Raw genomic sequence first — 22,262 nt, forward strand, 5'->3', positions numbered from 1 at the left:
TAACATCCCTTGTCTGAGTGAGATCCAATCCTGGTCTTACAGTTCTTCAATACCACTTCCCATTCTGGCCCTCATACCATCATGGCCACCTAATCATCCCCAGTTTACAATTGGCTCATTCATCCCCCTCCTCCCCCCTGTAACTATTCTCCAGGGCATTACTGTAAATGATAATGTGTTCTCAGTCAACTTACCTGCTAAGGGTAACAAAATATATATATAATGCCCCACTCAATCTCTCCAATACGTCCCTCCCACCAGGGGGACCGTCCCAGGCCAATAACCCCCCCCTCTCATCCCACCTGGGGGTTGGCCCCACCCCACCCCACCAACACCCCTTGCCAATCATCCTACCAGGGGGACTGCCCCACCCAATCCCTCCACAGCACCCCCCTCCCACAAGGGGGACCATCCAAGTCCAACAACCCCCCCCCCTCTCCTCCCAACAGGAGGCCTGTCCCAACCCATCCAAACTCCTCTCACCTCTTATTCTCCCTCCCCTCTCCTACAACCAGGAGGCCCACCTTGGATGGCCATTACACACACACACACACACACACACACACACACACACACACACACACCTCGGCGGCCCTCGAACACGTCATTGATCTCCCGGAGCAGCACGCCCATGTCACAGAGCTGGGACTCCCAGGCCTCACAGAACACATCCAGGTTCTCCTTGGCAATCTTACTGGATGGGTGCAGGGCCAGCGTCTGGGCTGCAGAGATGATCTGAGAGGATGGAGGAGGGAGGGAGCGAGAGATGGGGGAAGTAGATATGTTTTAAATTTGTATTGGAGTGGTGACCTGTTTTGATAAGGTGCACAGTACACACCTTAAGTGGAGCTATTACAGTGTTACTCACACCAGTAGCTATCCAGACCAGTTGGTTCTTTGAGGGAAAACTAACAAAGGATCCAAGAAAATTATTAGACAGCCCCACCCCCATACAATCTCTCCAACACCCCCAATACAGAATGGAATCAGGCCTCATTCTCATAGAATGTTGAACTAGTCTATGAGCAGAGACACATGATCATTTCCTCTCAGTGTGGGGGCTGATTGTGTGAAATGGAACCAATCTTCAGCAAGCAGAGCAGGGGGCATGGAATCCGTTTTGTCTCCCAGTTTTCTAATTATGTTTGGTCTTCCAGGCCGTTGGGACAGATGCTTCATTATCTGCTGCTGGGGGAGTGTTGTGGAAAATTTGAAGACCCGCCCACAGTAATGTCAGACCCTGCATGACCCAGCTGTAATGACTGAGCTAATAGGTTCATAGGTCAATCAATAAGGTCACAGAGGGGGAGCCTCCGCCCAGGGAGGGTTAATACTGATGTGTGTGTGTGTGTATGTCTTTCAATGGAATAAAGAGACACCTGTGGGTAATTACCAATTAAATGCAACACGCCGGAGGTGATGCACTCTGACTTGTGTGCGTGTGGTTTTCTGAGTTATTTCTCCCCGTATCAGATGAAGTCATCTTACTGTCGGTTTCTGTAATAGTTGGCTGTGTTTAAATGGATGGGGGTGAAGCTATAGAGGACAAGATGGCAGAGAATGTGCTGACAAACCTTGATAATGGAGAAGTTGTACAGCTTAACAACATCATCAAGGTGGAGTTTCCAGCACAACGTGTATTGTGCTACATTACCCGTCAGAGTGTGCTACGTTACCCGTCAGAGTGTGCTACGTTACCCGTCAGAGTGTCTGGGTGCGTTACCCGTCAGAGTGTGCTACGTTACCCGTCAGAGTGTCTGGGTGCGTTACCCGTCAGAGTGTCTGTTTACCCGTCAGAGTGTCTTTCACCGTCAGAGTGTCTGTTTACCCGTCAGAGTGTCTGTTTACCCGTCAGAGTGTCTGTTTACCCGTCAGAGTGTCTGTCACCCGTCAGAGTGTCTGTTTACCTACCCGTCAGAGTGTCTGGGTGCGTTACCCGTCAGAGTGTCTGTTTACCCGTCAGAGTGTCTGTTTACCCGTCAGAGTGTCTGTTTACCCGTCAGAGTGTCTGTTTACCCGTCAGAGTGTCTGTTTACCCGTCAGAGTGTCTGTTTACCCGTCAGAGTGTCTGTTTACCCGTCAGAGTGTCTGTTTACCCGTCAGAGTGTCTGTTTACCCGTCAGAGTGTCTGTTCCCCGTCAGAGTGTCTGTTTACCCGTCAGTGTGTCTGTTTACCCGTCAGTGTGTCTGTTTACCCGTCAGTGTGTCTGTTTACCCGTCAGTGTGTCTGTTTACCCGTCAGTGTGTCTGTTTACCCGTCAGTGTGTCTGTTTACCCGTCAGAGTGTCTGTTTACCCGTCAGAGTGTCTGTTTACCCGTCAGAGTGTCTGTTTACCCGTCAGTGTGTCTGTTTACCCGTCAGAGTGTCTGTTTACCCGTCAGAGTGTCTGTTACCCGTCAGAGTGTCTGTTTACCCGTCAGAGTGTCTGTTTACCCGTCAGAGTGTCTGTTTACCCGTCAGAGTGTCTGTTTACCCGTCAGAGTGTCTGTTTACCCGTCAGAGTGTCTGTCACCCGTCAGAGTGTCTGTCACCCGTCAGAGTGTCTGTTTACCTACCCGTCAGAGTGTCTGTTACCCGTCAGAGTGTCTGTTTACCCGTCAGAGTGTCTGTTTACCCGTCAGAGTGTCTGTTCCCCGTCAGAGTGTCTGTCCCCGTCAGAGTGTCTGTTACCCCGTCAGAGTGTCTGTTTACCCGTCAGAGTGTCTGTTTACCCGTCAGAGTGTCTGTTTACCCGTCAGAGTGTCTTTCACCGTCAGAGTGTCTGTTTACCCGTCAGAGTGTCTGTTTACCCGTCAGAGTGTCTGTTTACCCGTCAGAGTGTCTGTTTACCCGTCAGAGTGTCTTTCACCGTCAGAGTGTCTGTTTACCCGTCAGAGTGTCTGTTTACCCGTCAGAGTGTCTGTTTACCCGTCAGTGTGTCTGTTTACCCGTCAGAGTGTCTGTTTACCCGTCAGAGTGTCTGTTTACCCGTCAGTGTGTCTGTTTACCCGTCAGTGTGTCTGTTTACCCGTCAGTGTGTCTGTTTACCCGTCAGTGTGTCTGTTTACCCGTCAGTGTGTCTGTTTACCCGTCAGTGTGTCTGTTTACCCGTCAGAGTGTCTGTTTACCCGTCAGAGTGTCTGTTTACCCGTCAGTGTCTGTTTACCCGTCAGTGTCTGTTTACCCGTCAGTGTCTGTTTACCCGTCAGTGTCTGTTTACCCGTCAGTGTCTGTTACCCGTCAGAGTGTCTGTTTACCCGTCAGAGTGTCTGTCACCCGTCAGAGTGTCTGTCACCCGTCAGAGTGTCTGTCACCCGTCAGAGTGTCTGTCACCCGTCAGAGTGTCTGTCACCCGTCAGAGTGTCTGTCACCCGTCAGAGTGTCTGTCACCCGTCAGAGTGTCTGTTTACCCGTCAGAGTGTCTGTTTACCCGTCAGAGTGTCTGTTTACCCGTCAGAGTGTCTGTTTACCCGTCAGAGTGTCTGTTACCCGTCAGAGTGTCTGTCACCCGTCAGAGTGTCTGTCACCCGTCAGAGTGTCTGTCACCCGTCAGAGTGTCTGTTACCTGGGGGACAGTGACGTGGAAGGTCTCCTCAGCGTGCATACAGGTGATCTCCAGAGGCTCTGTCCCTGAGACGTGACACAGCAGACGACACGTCTGGAACAGAACAGACAACATCAGCGTCTAACATCAATATGACTGGATATGAGCAGCAGACAGATCAAGATATATTTTCCAGATATTCAACTGGAAAATAAATACAGGTCTCCAAAGCCAGTAGCTCATATCACAAGTACCATGTCCATACACCTCAGCCATAGAGATGGATATGATGGACTTTTAAAAATGTAATTAAATAAACTTTGTGATTAAATTAAATTATATAAATTAAACAAAGGTGATTTGATCAGGGAGATTCAACAGACTTAAGTTAACCTCCCCAGCCAGCGAGCCTCACTCACCTCCATCAGCTGTTCCTTCTGCTCGCCGAGCGTGCGGGCGTACTCTGCCACGGCCTCCAGGTTTCCCTCGCCCCCTGAGGCCTTCAAGGCCCGCAGAGGCAGGTGTTCTGCATGCAGCTTCAGCAGGTCCGCCGCCCGCCCCACCGCCACCTTATGGAGCTGGACGGCGGGAGAGGGGAAGAGGGGAGATGAAAATGGGTATACATATGTGGTATCTTTTGTGCATCTGGCTTGTAACAGGAAGAGAAAACAATAGTAAGTCAGAAAGAGAACAAGGAGGAGAAAGAAAGGGCAGGGTAGAGAGAAGAAGCGTGAGGGGGGAGTGCCAACAGAGGTAGGATAAGGAGAATATGTAAAAGTAGGAGAGTGCTTAGGCCATATTAAAGAGAAAGAAGAGCAAGAGATCTGAACAAATTGTGATGAGAGCAGGGTTGGGTCATTTACTATCTAAATGTAATCTGTTACAGTTACCTGTCCAAAATTGTAATCAGTAACGTAACTTTTGGATTATCCAAACTCAGTAATGTAATCTGACTACTTTCAGTTATTTTCCCCTTAAGAGGCATTAGAAGAAGACAAAAAGGATCCCTCAAACGCATCCGGTGTGTCGTCATAGTGGTTTCTGACTTGTGGTCAGACTCGCTCAGGTGGGACAAACTTAGACTTGCTATTTTTTTCAATACTGAATTGAATGAGAAAAAAAGAAAGGTGTCAATGTATTTTTTCAAAAACATCCTTTTTGATTTGAAAAGTAATCAAAAAAAAAGTCATACATTTTTTCAAATGTATCTACATTGATTACAACATTTTTGCTGGTAACATAACCGATTACAGTTACAGGTTTTTGTAATCAGATGATATGTAAATCGGTTGCATCCCAACCCAGTTGGAGAGTACAGAAAACCCCAGACAGATCTGATCTAGGACTGAACCACTTGGCATGCCAGACAGTGATGCATTCTAGTTAAGACCGCAGGGTTAAAGGACTCACCTCTCTGCGGAGTTCGTGAACACTTTGGCAGGTCTTCAGTATAGACAGCTCCATCTCCTCCGTGGCCTCTTTGGCATTGAGAGACAGCTGGGATGAGGAAAATATTCAAATAAATAAGTGAGGGGAAAAAGATAAGTCGTCACATAAATCATGCACATGATGACTGGTGCCTGGGATGTGGCCTGTCTTAGCAGGAGAAGAATACGAGATTACACAGCCCTGCTCACACCCTGTTTGTGTGTGTGTGAGTGAGTGAAAGAGAGAGATCCCTTCTGCACCAATATCCTGTAAAACACAAGTTTCAGACACACGTTCTAAGGGCAAGGAGACGGGTGGAAGGTACTGTAGTCAGACAGGATTACAGCAATGTGTCAAAACAATGTCAAAAAAACTGTCAAGCAAGCAGAATTCAAGGGTCCAGTTTTTCAAAAGTGTTCTATCTGGATTTCAGCTATCGGAAAGGATTAAAGCAAAGAAATACAATGAATGAATAGAATGGATGAATCATTGGACTCCCATTGTATTTCTATACATTTAATCCTGAAATCCAGATAGAACACTTTTGAAAAACGGGGCCCTGATGATTTGTCTCTGACCCTCTCATCACCCTCTTTGTTTCTACTGAAATAAGTGGAGGAAAACACCTCATCTCACTGCTCTGTTTCTTCTGAAATAAGTGGAGGAAAATGAACAGGCCCTGGGATCTAGCTAGTGACACACGCTGTAGAAATGGGTCTCACTCGGGAGCCAATCATTCAACGTGCCGTAGCTCTGATTCCATTCAATTTGTCAATGGAACTGTGGCCTCTATTTTCACACATATATACAACCTTGATGGAAAAACACATTGTGTGAAAGCCACACGCTATGGAGTCCAAGGAGCCTCCTTTCAGTGAGGTGTCGAGAGAGAGAGAGAACAATGTGCTCTGTGTAATCAATGGAGTCAAGTGAATGGCCATCACACGATCAGGCTGACTTTAGGGCCGTATCCACAAAGCATCTCAGAGTAAGAGTCCTGATCTAGGATCTGTCCATATAATCAAAACTGATCCTAGATCAGCACTCCTACTCTGAGACGCATTGATGGGCCCTGGACTGGTTTTAGACCTAGAAAGAATAAAGGAAAATAGCACTGTATGGGAGAGGGTGGTGTGAAAAGGCTGGATATTATATTGTTCTCCTTCACATTATCTATAAACCTAGCAACAGTACACAAGGTCATGTAGCTAAGCAACAGAAAGGAAGTGAAGGAGTGTGCGTGTCTGTGGCCATCTACACACGTGAATGCAATGTACATTTTCATGCATGCTAAATCATGACCTACTGTACCCGTGTTCTTAATCATGTAGACGTACGAGTTCATATCTACATGTGTGAGTACATGTATACACGCGAGTGTACAAGTATTTACATGTGTGTGTATGCCCAGTTCATGGCAACATACCGCCTCCCTCCAGGCTGCGATGAGCTGGTCAGTGTCCTGGCGGGCGAGCTGGCAGAGCTGCAGGATGCCCTCTCGGTGCTCGTGGCTGGTGTAGGCCGAGTCAGTGAAGTCCTCTGTCCTCTCCACCACCGCCTCCAGCTGGTCAGACAGAGCCTGCTGGGGCAGTGAGTACAGACCCTCATGCAGACCTTCCACATTGGACTGGGATCAGACAGAGACACAGTAATGAATACAACAAATTATTTGTCATGCCAATAAAGCATTTCAATTGAATTGACACAGAGTGACAGAGAATAACATTCAAAAGCTCTATGACATGCTACTGGTAATTCAGGTTGACTAGGGATAATTGACTTATTGTAAAGAACTGGTGCAGAACACCTGGCGTGCTTCCTGTTTGTATGTCCAGGCCTGTTGTCTGTGCCCAATAATGTTTGTTTCATGTTTGGTGCAGTTACCATGTTGTGCTGCCATTTTGTGTTGCTACCATGTTGTTGCCATGTGTTGCTGCCATGCTGTGTTGTTGTCTTATGTCTCTCTTTATGTAGTGCTGTGGTGTCTCTCTTGTGGTGAGGTGTTTTTTGTTCTATATTTTACATTTTTAATCCCTGCCACCATCGTCGCAGGAGGTGTTTGGCCTTTTGCTAGGCCGTCATTGTAAATAAAAATGTGTTCTTAATTAACTGACTTGCCTAGTTAAATAAAGGCTAAATAAAAATTGTATAAATATCTTGTGGATAGACTACGTGAACATTATGCTAGATTGTAGTTCGGGGCTAACCTAGATTAGTCCAGGCCTAAACCATCATACTGTAGTTACTATATTACAACTATATTATATGCAAAGTGGAGAAAAAAACAAAAACATATGTAATCTATAAGGAAGTCCTTCCCTGTTGTCCCACCTTGAAGTCCTTGATGCCGGTGTAAATGCTGAGGGGTAGGACCTTGGTCTCCCCGCAGGGCCGGGCGTCCGTCACGATCTCCATGACCTGCTCCAGGGCGAATCGCATGCGGTGGAACACGGCATCTTTGTTGATACGCGCCGACTCGCAGGCCGGGTGTCTGAGACACGTCTACAGGTAGAGAGACATGGTTTTACCAATCATTACAACTGAGGCTGCATTTACACAGGCAGCCCAATTCTGATCTTTTTACCAATCATTACAACTGAGGCTGCATTTACACAGGCAGCCCAATTCTGATCTTTTTACCAATCATTACAACTGAGGCTGCATTTACACAGGCAGCCCAATTCTGATCTTTTTACCAATCATTACAACTGAGGCTGCATTTACACAGGCAGCCCAATTCTGATCTTTTTTACCAATCATTACAACTGAGGCTGCATTTACACAGGCAGCCCAATTCTGATCTTTTTACCAATCATTACAACTGAGGCTGCATTTACACAGGCAGCCCAATTCTGATCTTTTTACCAATCATTACAACTGAGGCTGCATTTACACAGGCAGCCCAATTCTGATCTTTTTACCAATCATTACAACTCTTTTGCTAATAATTTGGAAAAGTATCAGAATTAGCCTGCTTGTGTGGCAGTCCCTGTTCAGAGTCAATTGTAGTAATACAGTCTCTATGCCTCACATCTACTAAACACAAAAACAATGTTTTAAATGGGAAGTTAGTTTTTTGCTTCAAAACAGCCTATGGAAATTCACGAGCACCAGAAGGACTAATTTTACCTATTCCGTAGCAAGTTTTTCCAGTCCACAGGTTTAATCTACTACATTAGCAGCAGTATGTACACACCTTGGATGCAGTGAGCAGCATCATGGTGCATTTCTCCAGCACTGCTCTGGCTGCTGCCATCCTGGCCTTCTTATTCTCATCCTTCAGGTCCTAATGGACAGAGACCAACACTGGACAGTTACAGAAGCAGTCTCATCCTTCAGGTCCTAATGGACAGAGACCAACACTGGACAGTTACAGAAGCAGTCTCATCCTTCAGGTCCTAATGGACAGAGACCAACACTGGACAGTTACAGAAGCAGTCTCATCCTTCAGGTCCTAATGGACAGAGACCAACACTGGACAGTTACGGAAGCAGTCTCATCCTTCAGGTCCTAATGGACAGAGACCAACACTGGACAGTTACAGAAGCAGTCTCATCCTTCAGGTCCTAATGGACAGAGACCAACACTGGACAGTTACAGAAGCAGTCTCATCCTTCAGGTCCTAATGGACAGAGACCAACACTGGACAGTTACAGAAGCAGTCTCATCCTTCAGGTCCTAATGGACAGAGACCAACACTGGACAGTTACAGAAGCAGTCTCATCCTTCAGGTCTTAATGGACAGAGACCAACACTGGACAGTTACAGAAGCAGTCTCATCCTTCAGGTCCTAATGGACAGAGACCAACACTGGACAGTTACAGAAGCAGTCTCATCCTTCAGGTCCTAATGGACAGAGACCAACACTGGACAGTTACAGAAGCAGTCTCATCCTTCAGGTCTTAATGGACAGAGACCAACACTGGACAGTTACAGAAGCAGTCTCATCCTTCAGGTCCTAATGGACAGAGACCAACACTGGACAGTTACAGAAGCAGTCTCATCCTTCAGGTCCTAATGGACAGAGACCAACACTGGACAGTTACAGAAGCAGTCTCATCCTTCAGGTCTTAATGGACAGAGACCAACACTGGACAGTTACAGAAGCAGTCTCATCCTTCAGGTCCTAATGGACAGAGACCAACACTGGACAGTTACAGAAGCAGTCTCATCCTTCAGGTCCTAATGGACAGAGACCAACACTGGACAGTTACAGAAGCAGTCTCATCCTTCAGGTCCTAATGGACAGAGACCAACACTGGACAGTTACAGAAGCAGTCTCATCCTTCAGGTCCTAATGGACAGAGACCAACACTGGACAGTTACAGAAGCAGTCTCATCCTTCAGGTCCTAATGGACAGAGACCAACACTGGACAGTTACAGAAGCAGTCTCATCCTTCAGGTCCTAATGGACAGAGACCAACACTGGACAGTTACAGAAGCAGTCTCATCCTTCAGGTCTTAATGGACAGAGACCAACACTGGACAGTTACAGAAGCAGTCTCATCCTTCAGGTCCTAATGGACAGAGACCAACACTGGACAGTTACAGAAGCAGTCTCATCCTTCAGGTCCTAATGGACAAAGACCAACACTGGACAGTTACAGAAGCAGTCTCATCCTTCAGGTCCTAATGGACAGAGACCAACACTGGACAGTTACAGAAGCAGTCTCATCCTTCAGGTCCTAATGGACAGAGACCAACACTGGACAGTTACAGAAGCAGTCTCATCCTTCAGGTCCTAATGGACAGAGACCAACACTGGACAGTTACAGAAGCAGTCTCATCCTTCAGGTCCTAATGGACAGAGACCAACACTGGACAGTTACAGAAGCAGTCTCATCCTTCAGGTCCTAATGGACAGAGACCAACACTGGACAGTTACGAAGCAGTCTCATCCTTCAGGTCCTAATGGACAGAGACCAACACTGGACAGTTACGAAGCAGTCTCATCCTTCAGGTCCTAATGGACAGAGACCAACACTGGACAGTTACAGAAGCAGTCTCATCCTTCAGGTCCTAATGGACAGAGACCAACACTGGACAGTTACGAAGCAGTCTCATCCTTCAGGTCCTAATGGACAGAGACCAACACTGGACAGTTACGAAGCAGTCTCGGCTGGTTCCCAAACTTCTCTGATTTGTGAGTGTGGGCCAGTTGTGAGACACCAAATAGACAGAACCATTTTAAGCCACAACTTAGTCTTGCTAAGAAGAACTGGCTTTAACCTACCAGGGATCTGGACCAGAGCCATGAATGAAGAACACAATAAATACATGGCTCTGGTCTGGACTAGTGGACAGTCATTTAAAAAAAGCACCCCCCACACTTTAAACGCACACAGAGCATATCTGTACCATGTGGAAGAACCGTCAGAGTTCTCAAGCTAAGTTTAGTTAAGGTTTAGTCCTCCGGCCATCAGCGTTATTACTCATAGATTAACCTGGTGAAGCACGACTCAATGCAGTAGATACCTCAGTAACATCCACTGACTCGCTCATCCATGTGTTTCAAAGACTAAGCATTTAGTGTGTGTTCCAGGAGGTGGAATCAACTTCTCTCCAGGCACAGAGCCATGTCTTTTATACTGATAACAAGTTCAAACAGGTGCCATTAATACAGGTAACGAGTGGCGGACAGAGGAGTCTCTTAAAGAAGAAGTTACAGGTCTGTGAGAGCCAGAAATCTTAAACGTATTGGTGCTCATCGGTCATAAACATTACCCAAGTTGGAAATCGCAAATTCAACAATGAGTGGTTTGGAAGGCTGTTTTCCCAGTTTAAGTGATAAACATTCAACACTGGCCATGCTGTTAATGAAGCATGATTTGTGTCGCACTACGTCCATCCTAACTCACTCGTTGTTTTAATTGAAATTATGGATTGCCTCTTATCAGCTTGTCGTCCCCTTATGCCATAGTTTGTTCATCTCAATTGTCATTAGAAACCACATTTGTTTAAGCAAGTCAGCCATATCAGCTATGTTTTTTTAAAGACAGTAAATGAGGTTGAATTAACTCTTTCTGCCAAATAAGGCTCCGCTGATAGACAAGTATAGCAGTGGTAAGATGTTGGGACAGCTTTATGTGGCCACCATTTGTCACTGTTATAGTGCAATTAAATGTATTGTCTAGTGTTGTGGCTTTGCTGGCAAGCATCCTACCTTTTTATTTATTTTTGTCCCATCAAAATTGACATGCTAAAATTGCCACTGCTCACCAGACATGGTACCACCCACTGAGCATGTTTTGGATGCATACGACAGCGTTTTCCAGTTTCAGCCAATATCCGGCAACTTCGCACAGCCATTGAAGAGGGGTGGACAACATTCCACAGGGAAGTTATAACTTTCTGGCATCATTATTTCTTGAAAACGTGTACATACAGTCATGGCCATTTTTTTTTTAGAATGACAAATATTAATTTTCAGTCTGCTGCCTCAGTTTGTATGATGGCAATTTGCATATACTCCAGAATGTTATGAAGAGTGATCGGATTAATTGCAAAGTCCCTCTTTGCCATGCAAATGAACTGAATCCCCCAAAAACATTTCCACTGCACTTCAGCCCTCCCACAAAAGGACCAGCTGACATCATGTCAGTGATTCTCTTGTTAATACAGGTGTGAGTGTTGACGGGGACAAGGCTGGTAATCACAATCAGGCTGATTGAGTTCGAATAACAGACTGGAAGCTTCAAAAGGAGGGTGGTGCTTGGAATCATTGTTCTTCCTCTGTCAACCATGATTACCTGCAAGGAAACACGTGCAATCACCATTGCTTTGCACAAAAAGGGCTTCACAGGTAAGAATATTGCTGCCAGTAAGCTTGCACCTAAATCAACCATTTATCGGATCATCAAGAACTTCAAGGAGAGTGGTTCAATTGTTGTGAAGAAGGCTTAACTTCTTGGATATAGGGGGCGCTATTTTAATTTTTGGATGAAAAACGTTCCTTAAACAAGATGTTTTGTCACAAAAAAATGCTCGATTATGCATATAATTGACAGCTTTGGAAAGAAAACACTGACGTTTCCAAAACTGCAAAGGTATTGCCTGTGAGTGCCACAGAACTGATGTTACAGAAACAACCTAGATAAAAATCCAATCAGGAAGTGCGGCATTTTATAAAATCGCCTCATGCCAATGACTCCTTATATGGCTGTGAAGGAGCTAGGAGTCAGCTTACGTTTTCCCCAAGGTGTCTGCAGCATTGTGACGTATTTGTAGGCATATCATTGGAAGATTGACCATAAGAGACTACATCTACCAGGTGGTCGCTTGGGATCCTCCGTCGCAATTATTGCATAATCTCCAGCTGCAGTATTTTTCAGTTTGCTTCTGATGAGAAGCCAACTGCCACCACTGATAGATTATTGAATAGATATGTGAAAAACACCTTGAGGATTGATTCTTAATGTTTGCCATGTTTCTGTCGATATTATGGAGCGAATTTGGAAAAAGGTTTGGCGATGTAAGTGTCTGCATTTTCTGGTCTTTTTCTTAGCCAAACGTGATGAACAAAACGGAGCTATTTCGTCTACACAAATAATATTTTTGGAAAAAAATGAGCATTTGCTATCTAACTAAGAGTCTCGTCATTGAAAACAACCAAAGTTCTTCAAAGGTAAATTATTTTATTTGAATGCTTTTCTTGTTTTTGTGAAAATGTTGCCTAAGCTAGGCTTAATGCTATGCTAGGCTATCAATACTCTTACACAAATGCTTGTGTAGCTTTGGTTGAAAAGCATATTTTGAAAATCTGAGATGACAGTGTTGTTAACAAAAGGCTAAGCTTGTGTTTGAATATATTTATTTCATTTAATTTGCGATTTTCATGAATAGGAAACTTTGCGTTATGGTAATGAGCTTGAGGCTATGATTACGCTCCCGGATACGGGATTGCTCGACGCTAGAGGTTAAGGGCAACCAAGAAAGTCCAGCAAGCGCCAGGACTGTCTCCTAAAGTTGATTCACCTGCAGGATAGGGGCACCACCAGTACAGAGCAGCAGGCAGGTGTGAGTGCATCTGCACGCACAGTGAGGCAAAGACTTTTGGAGGATGGCCTGCTGTCTAGAAGAGCAGCAAAGGCGGCACTTCTCTCCGGGAAAAACATCAGGGACAGACTGATATTCTGCAAAAGGTACAGAAATTGGACTGCTGAGGACTGGGCTAAAGTCATTTTCTCTGATGAATCCCATTTCCGATTGTTTGGGGCATCCAGAAAAAAGCTTGTCCGGAGAAGACAAGGTGAGCGCTACCATCAGTCCTGTGTCATGCCAACAGTAAAGTCTCCTGAGACCATTCATGTGTGGGGTTGCTTCTCAGCCAAGGGAGTGGGCTCACTCACAATATTGCCGAAGAACACAGCCATGAATAAAGAATGGTACCAACACATCCAGGAACAGTTTGGTGACAAACAATGCCTTTTCCAGCATGATGGAGAAACTTGCCATAAGGCAAAAGTAATACCTAAATGGCTCGGGGAACAAAACATTGATATTTTGGGTCCATGGCCAGGAAACTCCCCAGACCTTAATCCCATTGAGAACCTGTGGTCAATCCTCAAGAGGCGGATGGACAAACAAAAACCCACAAATTCTGACAAACTTCAAGCATTGATTATGCAAGAATGAGCTGCCATAAGTTAGGATGTGACCCATGACAGCATGACAGGGCGGATTGCAGAGGTCTTGAAAAAGAAGGGTCAACACTGCAAATATTGACTCTTTGCATTAACTTCATGTAATTGTCAATAAAAGCCTTTGACACTTATGAAATGCTTGTAATTGTACTTCAGTATTCCATAGTAACACCTGACAAAAATATTGAACACTGAAGACACTGAAGCAGCAAACTTTGTGAAAATGTATATTTGTGTCATTCTCAAAACTTTTGGCCACGACTGTACAAAGATGTATGTACAGTATGATGTTTTTACAACTTAATTTGGTCGCGAGAGGGTTTGTTTGACACTCAACAGCCTGATCAACTCTATGCGAAGAACATGTGTGGCGCTGCATGAGTCAAATGGTGCTCACACCAGACTATGACTGGTTTTCTGATTCATGCCCCTAATATTTTTTAAGGTATCTGTGACCAACAGATGCATATCTTTATTTCCAGTCATGTGAAATTATTATTATTAGATTAAGGCCTAATGAATTTACTTACAGTGCCTTGCGAAAGTATTCGGCCCCCTTGAACTTTGCGACCTTTTGCCACATTTCAGGCTTCAAACATAAAGATATAAAACTGTATTTTTTGTGAAGAATCAACAACAAGTGGGACACAATCATGAAGTGGAACGACATTTATTGGATATTTCAAACTTTTTTAACAAATCAAAAACTGAAAAATTGGGCGTGCAAAATTATTCAGCCCCCTTAAGTTAATACTTTGTAGCGCCACCTTTTGCTGCGATTACAGCTGTAAGTCGCTTGGGGTATGTCTCTATCAGTTTTGCACATCAAGAGACTGAATTTTTTTCCCATTCCTCCATGCAAAACAGCTCGAGCTCAGTGAGGTTGGATGGAGAGCATTTGTGAACAGCAGTTTTCAGTTCTTTCCACAGATTCTCAATTGGATTCAGGTCTGGACCTTGACTTGGCCATTCTAACACCTGGATATGTTTATTTTTACATTTAAGTCATTTGGCAGACGCTCTTATCCAGAGCGACTTACAATTATTTTTGAACCATTCATTGTAGATTTTGTTTTATGTTTTGGATCACTGTCTTGTTGGAAGACAAATCTCCGTCCCAGTCTCAGGTCTTTTGCAGACCCCATCAGGTTTTCTTCCAGAATGGTCCTGTATTTGGCTCCATCCATCTTCCCATCAATTTTAACCATCTTCCCTGTCCCTGCTGAAGAAAAGCAGGCCCAAACCATGATGCTGCCACCACCATGTTTGACAGTGGGGACGGTGTGTTCAGAGTGATGAGCTGTGTTGCTTTTACGCCAAACATAACGTTTTACATTGTTGCCAAAAAGTTCAATTTTGGTTTCATCTGACCAGAGCACCTTCTTCCACATGTTTGGTGTGTCTCCCAGGTGGCTTGTGGCAAACTTTAAACAACACTTTTTATGGATATCTTTAAGAAATGGCTTTCTTCTTGCCACTCTTCCATAAAAGCCAGATTTGTGCAATATACGACTGATTGTTGTCCTATGGACAGAGTCTCCCACCTCAGCTGTAGATCTCTGCAGTTCATCCAGAGTGATCATGGGCCTCGGCTGCATCTCTGATCAGTCTTCTCCTTGTGTGAGCTGAAAGTTTAGAGGGACGGCCAGGTCTTGGTAGATTTGCAGTGGTCTGATACTCCTTCCATTTCAATATTATCGCTTGCACAGTGCTCCTTGGGATGTTTAAAGCTTGGGAAATCTTTTTGTATCCAAATCCGGCTTTAAACTTCTTCACAACAGTATCTCGGACCTGCCTGGTGTGTTCCTTGTTCTTCATGATGCTCTCTGCGCTTTTAACGGACCTCAGACTATCACAGTGCAGGTGCAGTTATACGGAGACTTGATTTCACACAGGTGGATTGTATTTATCATCATTAGTCATTTAGGTCAACATTGGATCATTCAGAGATCCTCACTGAACTTCTGGAGAGAGTTTGCTGCACTGAAAGTAAAGGGGCTGAATAATTTTGCACGCCCAATTTTTCAGTGTTTGATTTGTTAAAAAAGTTTGAAATATCCAATAAATGTCGTTCCACTTCATGATTGTGTCCCACTTGTTGTTGATTCTTCACAAAAAAATACAGTTTTATATCTTTATGTTTGAAGCCTGAAATGTGGCAAAAGGTCGCAAAGTTCAAGGGGGCCAAATACTTTCGCAAGGCACTGTATATGAACTGTAACTCAGTAAAATCTATGAAATTGTTACATGTTGCGTTTTATATTTTTGTTCAGTCTATATTCCCCTGCTCTTTACTCGGTTAGTCTCAGTAGATTTCCAGACAGAAAACAAAGTATTTTAATATTTTCATCTCTATATCATAACGATTCACTTTTCATCAGCTAGCTAGCTGTATCCAGAATAACAACCTATTCCCTGTGTAGTGCACAACTTTTGACCTTATGGGCCCTGGTCAAAAGTAGTGCACTATATAAGGAATAGGGTGCCAATTTGAACACGTACATAGAGACTGTGTATGACTCAAAAAAAAAAGCAGGATGAGCAGACTCTGGCACTACAGGGAACAGAGTAATAACTTTCTGGCATCATTATTTCTTGAAAACGTATGATACAAAGATGTATGTACAGTTTTACAACTTAATTTGGCCTCCAGAGGGTTTGTTTGAGGCACATTTTGTTTTGATGACGTAATCACTCCAGTGAGATGTGAGTCAGATTTGACCCACGCATTGGTGCTGCCGTCTGTCTAAACACACCTACACTATCCCTGCTGGTGCAGAGGCCCTGGAGTGTGTGTATATGCACGTGTGTGAGGGCAGCAGGGGCTCGTCATACATACTCTGCTATCTGTGTCATCTCGTACTCTGAGTGGATGTGGAGCCAACATGGCTCACGGCTCTGTACGGTTCTCTCTCCCACACGCACAGACACTCACTTGATTCATTAAGACAGGAGCCTCTTTTTACAAGCTGGAAAGCACATGGCTTTTTGATCTTTAAAGTCTCTCTCTCGATTTAATTCAAGGGGCTTTACTGGCATGGGAAACATACATTTACATTGTCAAAGCAAGTGAAATGAATAAACAAAAGTGAAATAAGCAATCAAAGTGAACAGTTAATATTACACTCACACAAGTTCCAAAAGAATAAAGACATTTCAAAATGTCATGTACAGTGTTGTAAAGATGTGCAAATAGTTCAAGTACAAAAGGGATAAAAATAGGTTGTATTGGTTGTATTTACAATGATGTTTGTTCTTCACTGATTGCCTTTTTCTTGTGGCAACATGTCATACATCTGGCTGCTGTGACGGCACACTGTGGTATGGAAATGAGAGTTTATTAAAATTGGATTTGTTTTTGAGTTCTTTGTGGGTCTGTGTAATCTGAGGGAAATGTGTCTCTCTAATATGGTCATTTTGTGGGCAGTGTGCACATAGCCTGCCATCTCTCGAGAGCCAGGGTTGCCTACGGCGGCCTCTCTCAATAGCAAGGCTATGCTCACTGAGTGTACATAGTCAAAACATTCTTTCATTTTGGGTCAGTCACAGTGGTCAGGTGTTCTGCCACTGTGTACTCTCTGTTTAGGGCCAAATAGCATTCTAGTTTGCTCAGTTTTTTTGTTAATTCTTTCCAATGTGTTAAGTAATGATCTTTTTGTTTTCTCATGATTTGGTTGGGTCTAATTGTGTTGCTGTCCTGGGGCTTTGTGGGGTCTGTTTGTGTTTGTGAACAGAGCCACAGGATCAGCTTGCTTAGGGGACTCTTCTCCAGGTTCATCTCTCTGTAGGTGATGGCTTTTTTATGGAAGGTTTGAGAATTGCTTCCTTTTAAGTGGTCATTAGCGGGTATCGGGCATAATTCTGCTCTGCATGCATTATTTGGTGTTTTACGTCGTACACGTTGTACACAAAGGATATTTTGCAGAATTCTGCATGCAGAGTCTCAATTTGGTGTTTGTCCCAGTTTGTGAATTCTTGGTTGGTGAACGGACACCAGACCTCACAACCATAAACGGGCAATGTGTTCTATAACTGATTCAAGTATTTTTAGCCAGATCCTAATTGGTATGTCAAATGCTATGTTCCTTTTGATGGCATAGATGGTCCCTGGAATTTGTATTTGTGGTTCTGGCAACTGGACCTTTTTTTGGAATCTGTGCAGAAGATCTAGGTGCTGCTGTAGACACTCCATGGTTGTGGACAGAAGCACCAGTTAATCAGCAAACAATTTGACTTCAGATTCTAGTTGGGTGAGGCTGGGTGCAGCAGACTGTTCTAGTGCTCTCTCTAACAATGTGAGAGCTGGAGGGGAAAGAAGAGTGGCTTGACCAATACCCTTTCAGAGAGGGACGGTACTCACATTCTGTCTGTCCCCGGTCAGGTGGGCGAACTCTACCATCTGGTTCCCAAACTGGCTGAAGATCTGGACAAACTCCTGGAAGGTGCTCACTCTCTCCAGCTGCTCCAGGGTTACTAGCACCTGGGAAAATCAGGAACACTATTACAGTAACTACAGCTGGGAAGCTCAGGAACACTATTACAGTAACTTCAGCTGGGAAGCTCAGGATCACTATTAAAGTAACTACAGCTGGGAAGCTCAGGAACACTATTACAGTAACTTCAGCTGGGAAGCTCAGGAACACTATTACAGTAACTAGATGGGAAGCTCAGGAACACTATTACAGTAACTAGATGGGAAGCTCAGGAACACTATTACAGTAACTAGATGGGAAGCTCAGGAACACTATTACAGTAACTAAATGGGAAGCTCAGGAACACTATTACAGTAACTAGATGGGAAGCTCAGGAACACTATTACAGTAACTTCAGCTGGGAAGCTCAGGAACACTATTAAAGTAACTAGATGGGAAGCTCAGGAACACTATTACAGTAACTAGATGGGAAGCTCAGGAACACTATTACAGTAACTTCAGCTGGGAAGCTCAGGAACACTATTACAGTAACTTCAGCTGGGAAGCTCAGGAACACTATTAAAGTAACTAGATGGGAAGCTCAGGAACACTATTACAGTAACTAGATGGGAAGCTCAGGAACACTATTACAGTAACTAAATGGGAAGATCAGGAACACTATTACAGTAACTAGATGGGAAGCTCAGGAACACTATTACAGTAACTTCAGCTGGGAAGCTCAGGAACACTATTAAAGTAACTAGATGGGAAGCTCAGGAACACTATTACAGTAACTAGATGGGAAGATCAGGAACACTATTACAGTAACTAGATGGGAAGATCAGGAACACTATTACAGTAACTACCACACATTACCACTCTTACTTAAATATCAAATATTATACACAGAATTCAAAAATGGCAACAACTTTCTGTCCGAACCAGGTCTTGAGAGATGGACTAAAGGTGCTGTGAGAGATACTACATTGATGTGTGTGTCAATGGGGTTCTAGATACTGAACGAGGCAGCAAAGCAAATTATTACCCAGACTCAATGTGGGCCTCGTCATACAACTGATGGCCATCACATTCACTTTCAAGCCAAAGTGTTCAGTAGACCAGCTTGTCATGACTGACTGACTTCAACAACATAGAGGACCTGTCTGTAGAAACAGGAAAAGGTCATTGTGACAGCAAGTGGAATTGTGTCCCATTCGTTTGGTGAACGGGGTGAGAGATGGAGCGAGGGAAGGGAAGGAGGATGGATGGTCATGCCTCCATGTCTCAGGAGTTATCACTATGGGCCTGAGGCTGGGTGGCACTTGAGATACCAATCAAATCACAGTGATTTACCCCAATCCCCTTTAATGTTCACACTGGAACACACAATGTGGGGTAAGGGGTGACCTGTGATTTCTCTGAAAAAGGGATGGAGTAAATGTTGTATGTGTTACTTAACGACACATGATTTTTGTATTGTCATATCGGCCTCTCATTCCGGGATTTGCGGTATTACCGACTTAGTACAGACAGGGACGCCAAAAAACAACAAAAAACACATTGGGCATCTGTTACAAGAATGCTAACAAAATTAACACAAGTAATAGCAAATTTCTATGGAGGCTGCTAGCTAAATATGCAAACAAAGCAAACTGATTGCCCAGTATAGCATCCATGATTCGTGTCATTGATTGGCCAGTCTATTTTGTTGATATATTTTTTATCGGAAATGACTAGGTGATTTAGTGGTTCTATTTCCGTTGTAATTTTGAGATGCTACTCGATGACAAACATCAGCTTGTTGTTTTACATAACACGAAGGTAGGAGCTACTGTGTCATTTTTGGTGAGTCTGAACATTTACAATCGAGTGTGAACGGCAGACATTGTGCAAATTAACAAAGTTTTGACGCATGCTTGTCTGCTCTGAAGCAGCATGTGCACACGCTGTGGGTCTGGAGTCACTAGGGCAACGGGCCTGCCTGCTCTGCTCGGAGAAGATGGGGGAGGAGCAGGCAGAGAACGGGGGAGAGGAGAAAAATGCAAGGAAATCAAAATATAGCAGTGGCAGCTGTACAGATAACTCATCCAAAGGGCGTTGAGTTCTTAAACACGGTACAAAGCTTACATAATATTATGCCCCGTCACCTTATTAGTTCAGTAACTTACTTAGGGGTCGCGTTAAAGCATCATTCATTTAATGCAGGAAAAACATAATACACGTAATACATCTCATGCTGCGTTTTGTAAACGCATATCTAAAATGCTTATTGTCATTTCTGCTTGGCATCATACTAACTTTGTGCTTCAGTTGCACAATTCACGAACAGGCATTCCATCAGCAGACAGCGCTCTGGCTGATGTGTAGGTTTTTCTCAATGTGTAGCCACTAGCCAGCAGACTTTTCTCCGGTAAAATTCCAGATTAACTTTAAGCAAAACATTAGGAAATGTAGCTAGCTACATTATTTCCATGATAAATAGAAATATGATGGCCATGCACTGTTTTTGCAAGAACAACAAAAACTAATAGAGTTCCACTACTGTTCATGAAAATTAATCTATTTTGGTATTGCAAGAATGTATTTTCTGTGGCCCTCCCAATAAGCAAGATTAGGCCGTCGCCTATGGCAGCACTTGAATGAGGCGGCATTTTGACAATTGGCTGCCGCACCCCGTGCCCGTGATCGGTTACAACTACGCCCGCGGGACCCAAGCCACCAGATCATAGAGTTGCTGCAGTTCCCGTCCCGCCCAGTTGGATCTTTACAAGATAAGTTAGTGCAGGCTGGATCTTTACAAGATAAGTTAGTGCAGGCTGGATCTTTACAAGATAAGTTAGTGCAGGCTGGATCTTTACAAGATAAGTTAGTGCAGGCTGGATCTTTACAAGATTAGTTAGTGCAGGCTGGATCTTTACAAGATTAGTTAGTGCAGGCTGGATCTTTACAAGATTAGTTAGTGCAGGCTGGATCTTTACAAGATAAGTTAGTGCAGGCTGGATCTTTACAAGATAAGTTAGTGCAGGCTGGATCTTTACAAGATAAGTTAGTGCAGGCTGGATCTTTACAAGATAAGTTAGTGCAGGCTGGATCTTTACAAGATAAGTTAGTGCAGGCTGGATCTTTACAAGATAAGTTAGTGCAGGCTGGATCTTTACAAGATAAGTTAGTGCAGGCTGGATCTTTACAAGATAAGTTAGTGCAGGCTGGATCTTTACAAGATAAGTTAGTGCAGGCTGGGCCACATCAGGATAAGGAGGGGAATTTCCCAAGAGATGTTTTCGGTGGCCCATTACAATAGGAGGATGGCGAATGGGGAGAGACCCTCTATCACGCTGTTGAAGAAAAAAAACACTTTCAATATAAAACACTACCCCTGTCAATACACAGCCGGACTCACCTGCTCCCGCTTTCTCACGTTGTGCTACTTACTAACAAACACGTGACTGGATAATCTGTTATGGGGAACAACAGGTAACAAAAATATAAAAGCGAAAATGTCAACGATTTGACTGAGTTACAGTTCATATAAGGAAATCAGTCAATTTAAATTAATTCATTAGCCCCTAATCTATGGATTTTACGACTGGGCGGGGTGCAGCCAGGCCCACCCACTGGGGAGCCAGCCCCAGCCAATCAGAATGGGTTTTTCCCCACAAAAGTGCATTATTACAGATAGAAATACATCTCAGTTTCATCAGCTGTCCGGGTAGCTGGTCTCAGACGATCCCACAGGTGAAGAAGTCGGGTGTGGAGTTCCTGGGCTGGCGTGGTTACATGTGGTCTGCGGTTGTGAGGCCGGCTGCACATACTGCCAAATTCTCTAAAACGATATTGGAGGCGGCTAGAGAAATGAACATTACATTCTATGGCAACAGCTCTGGTGGACATTACTGCAGTCAGCATGCCAATTGCACACTACCTCAAAACTTGAGAATTCTGTGGCATTGTGTTGGGTGATAAAACTGCACATTTTAGAGTGGCCTTTTATTGTCCTCAGGACAAGGTGCACCTGTGAATTATCGTGGAGTTTAATCAGCTTCTTGATATGCCACACCTGTCAGGTGGATGGATTATCTTGGCAAAGGAGAAGTGCTCACTAACAGGATAGAAAAAAAAATGTCTGCCCAGAATTTGAGAGAAATAAGCTTCTTGTGCGTACAGAACATTTCTGGCATCTTTTATTTCTGCTCATGAAACATGGGACCAACACGTTACATGTTGCGTTTATACAGTGGGGAACAAGTATTTGATA

General features: G+C 44.2%; 1 protein-coding gene across 1 annotated transcript in view; it reads right to left on the bottom strand.

Annotated features, from left to right (window-relative positions):
* Positions 1 to 22,262, bottom strand: part of LOC135551777 (alpha-catulin-like) — a 109,088-nt gene that overhangs the window by 17,895 nt on the left and 68,931 nt on the right. The window contains exons 4-11 of the mRNA XM_064982999.1: positions 17,956 to 18,075; positions 8,149 to 8,238; positions 7,284 to 7,454; positions 6,379 to 6,579; positions 4,935 to 5,021; positions 3,944 to 4,102; positions 3,546 to 3,638; positions 585 to 735 (exon numbers count right to left, since the gene is read on the bottom strand). Of these exons, the coding sequence (XP_064839071.1) occupies positions 585 to 735; positions 3,546 to 3,638; positions 3,944 to 4,102; positions 4,935 to 5,021; positions 6,379 to 6,579; positions 7,284 to 7,454; positions 8,149 to 8,238; positions 17,956 to 18,075 (1,072 nt within the window). The remainder of the gene's footprint in view (positions 1 to 584; positions 736 to 3,545; positions 3,639 to 3,943; positions 4,103 to 4,934; positions 5,022 to 6,378; positions 6,580 to 7,283; positions 7,455 to 8,148; positions 8,239 to 17,955; positions 18,076 to 22,262) is intronic.

The sequence above is a fragment of the Oncorhynchus masou genome, chromosome 13, assembly GCF_036934945.1.
Source record: "Oncorhynchus masou masou isolate Uvic2021 chromosome 13, UVic_Omas_1.1, whole genome shotgun sequence".
NCBI classification, from domain to species: domain Eukaryota; kingdom Metazoa; phylum Chordata; class Actinopteri; order Salmoniformes; family Salmonidae; genus Oncorhynchus; species Oncorhynchus masou.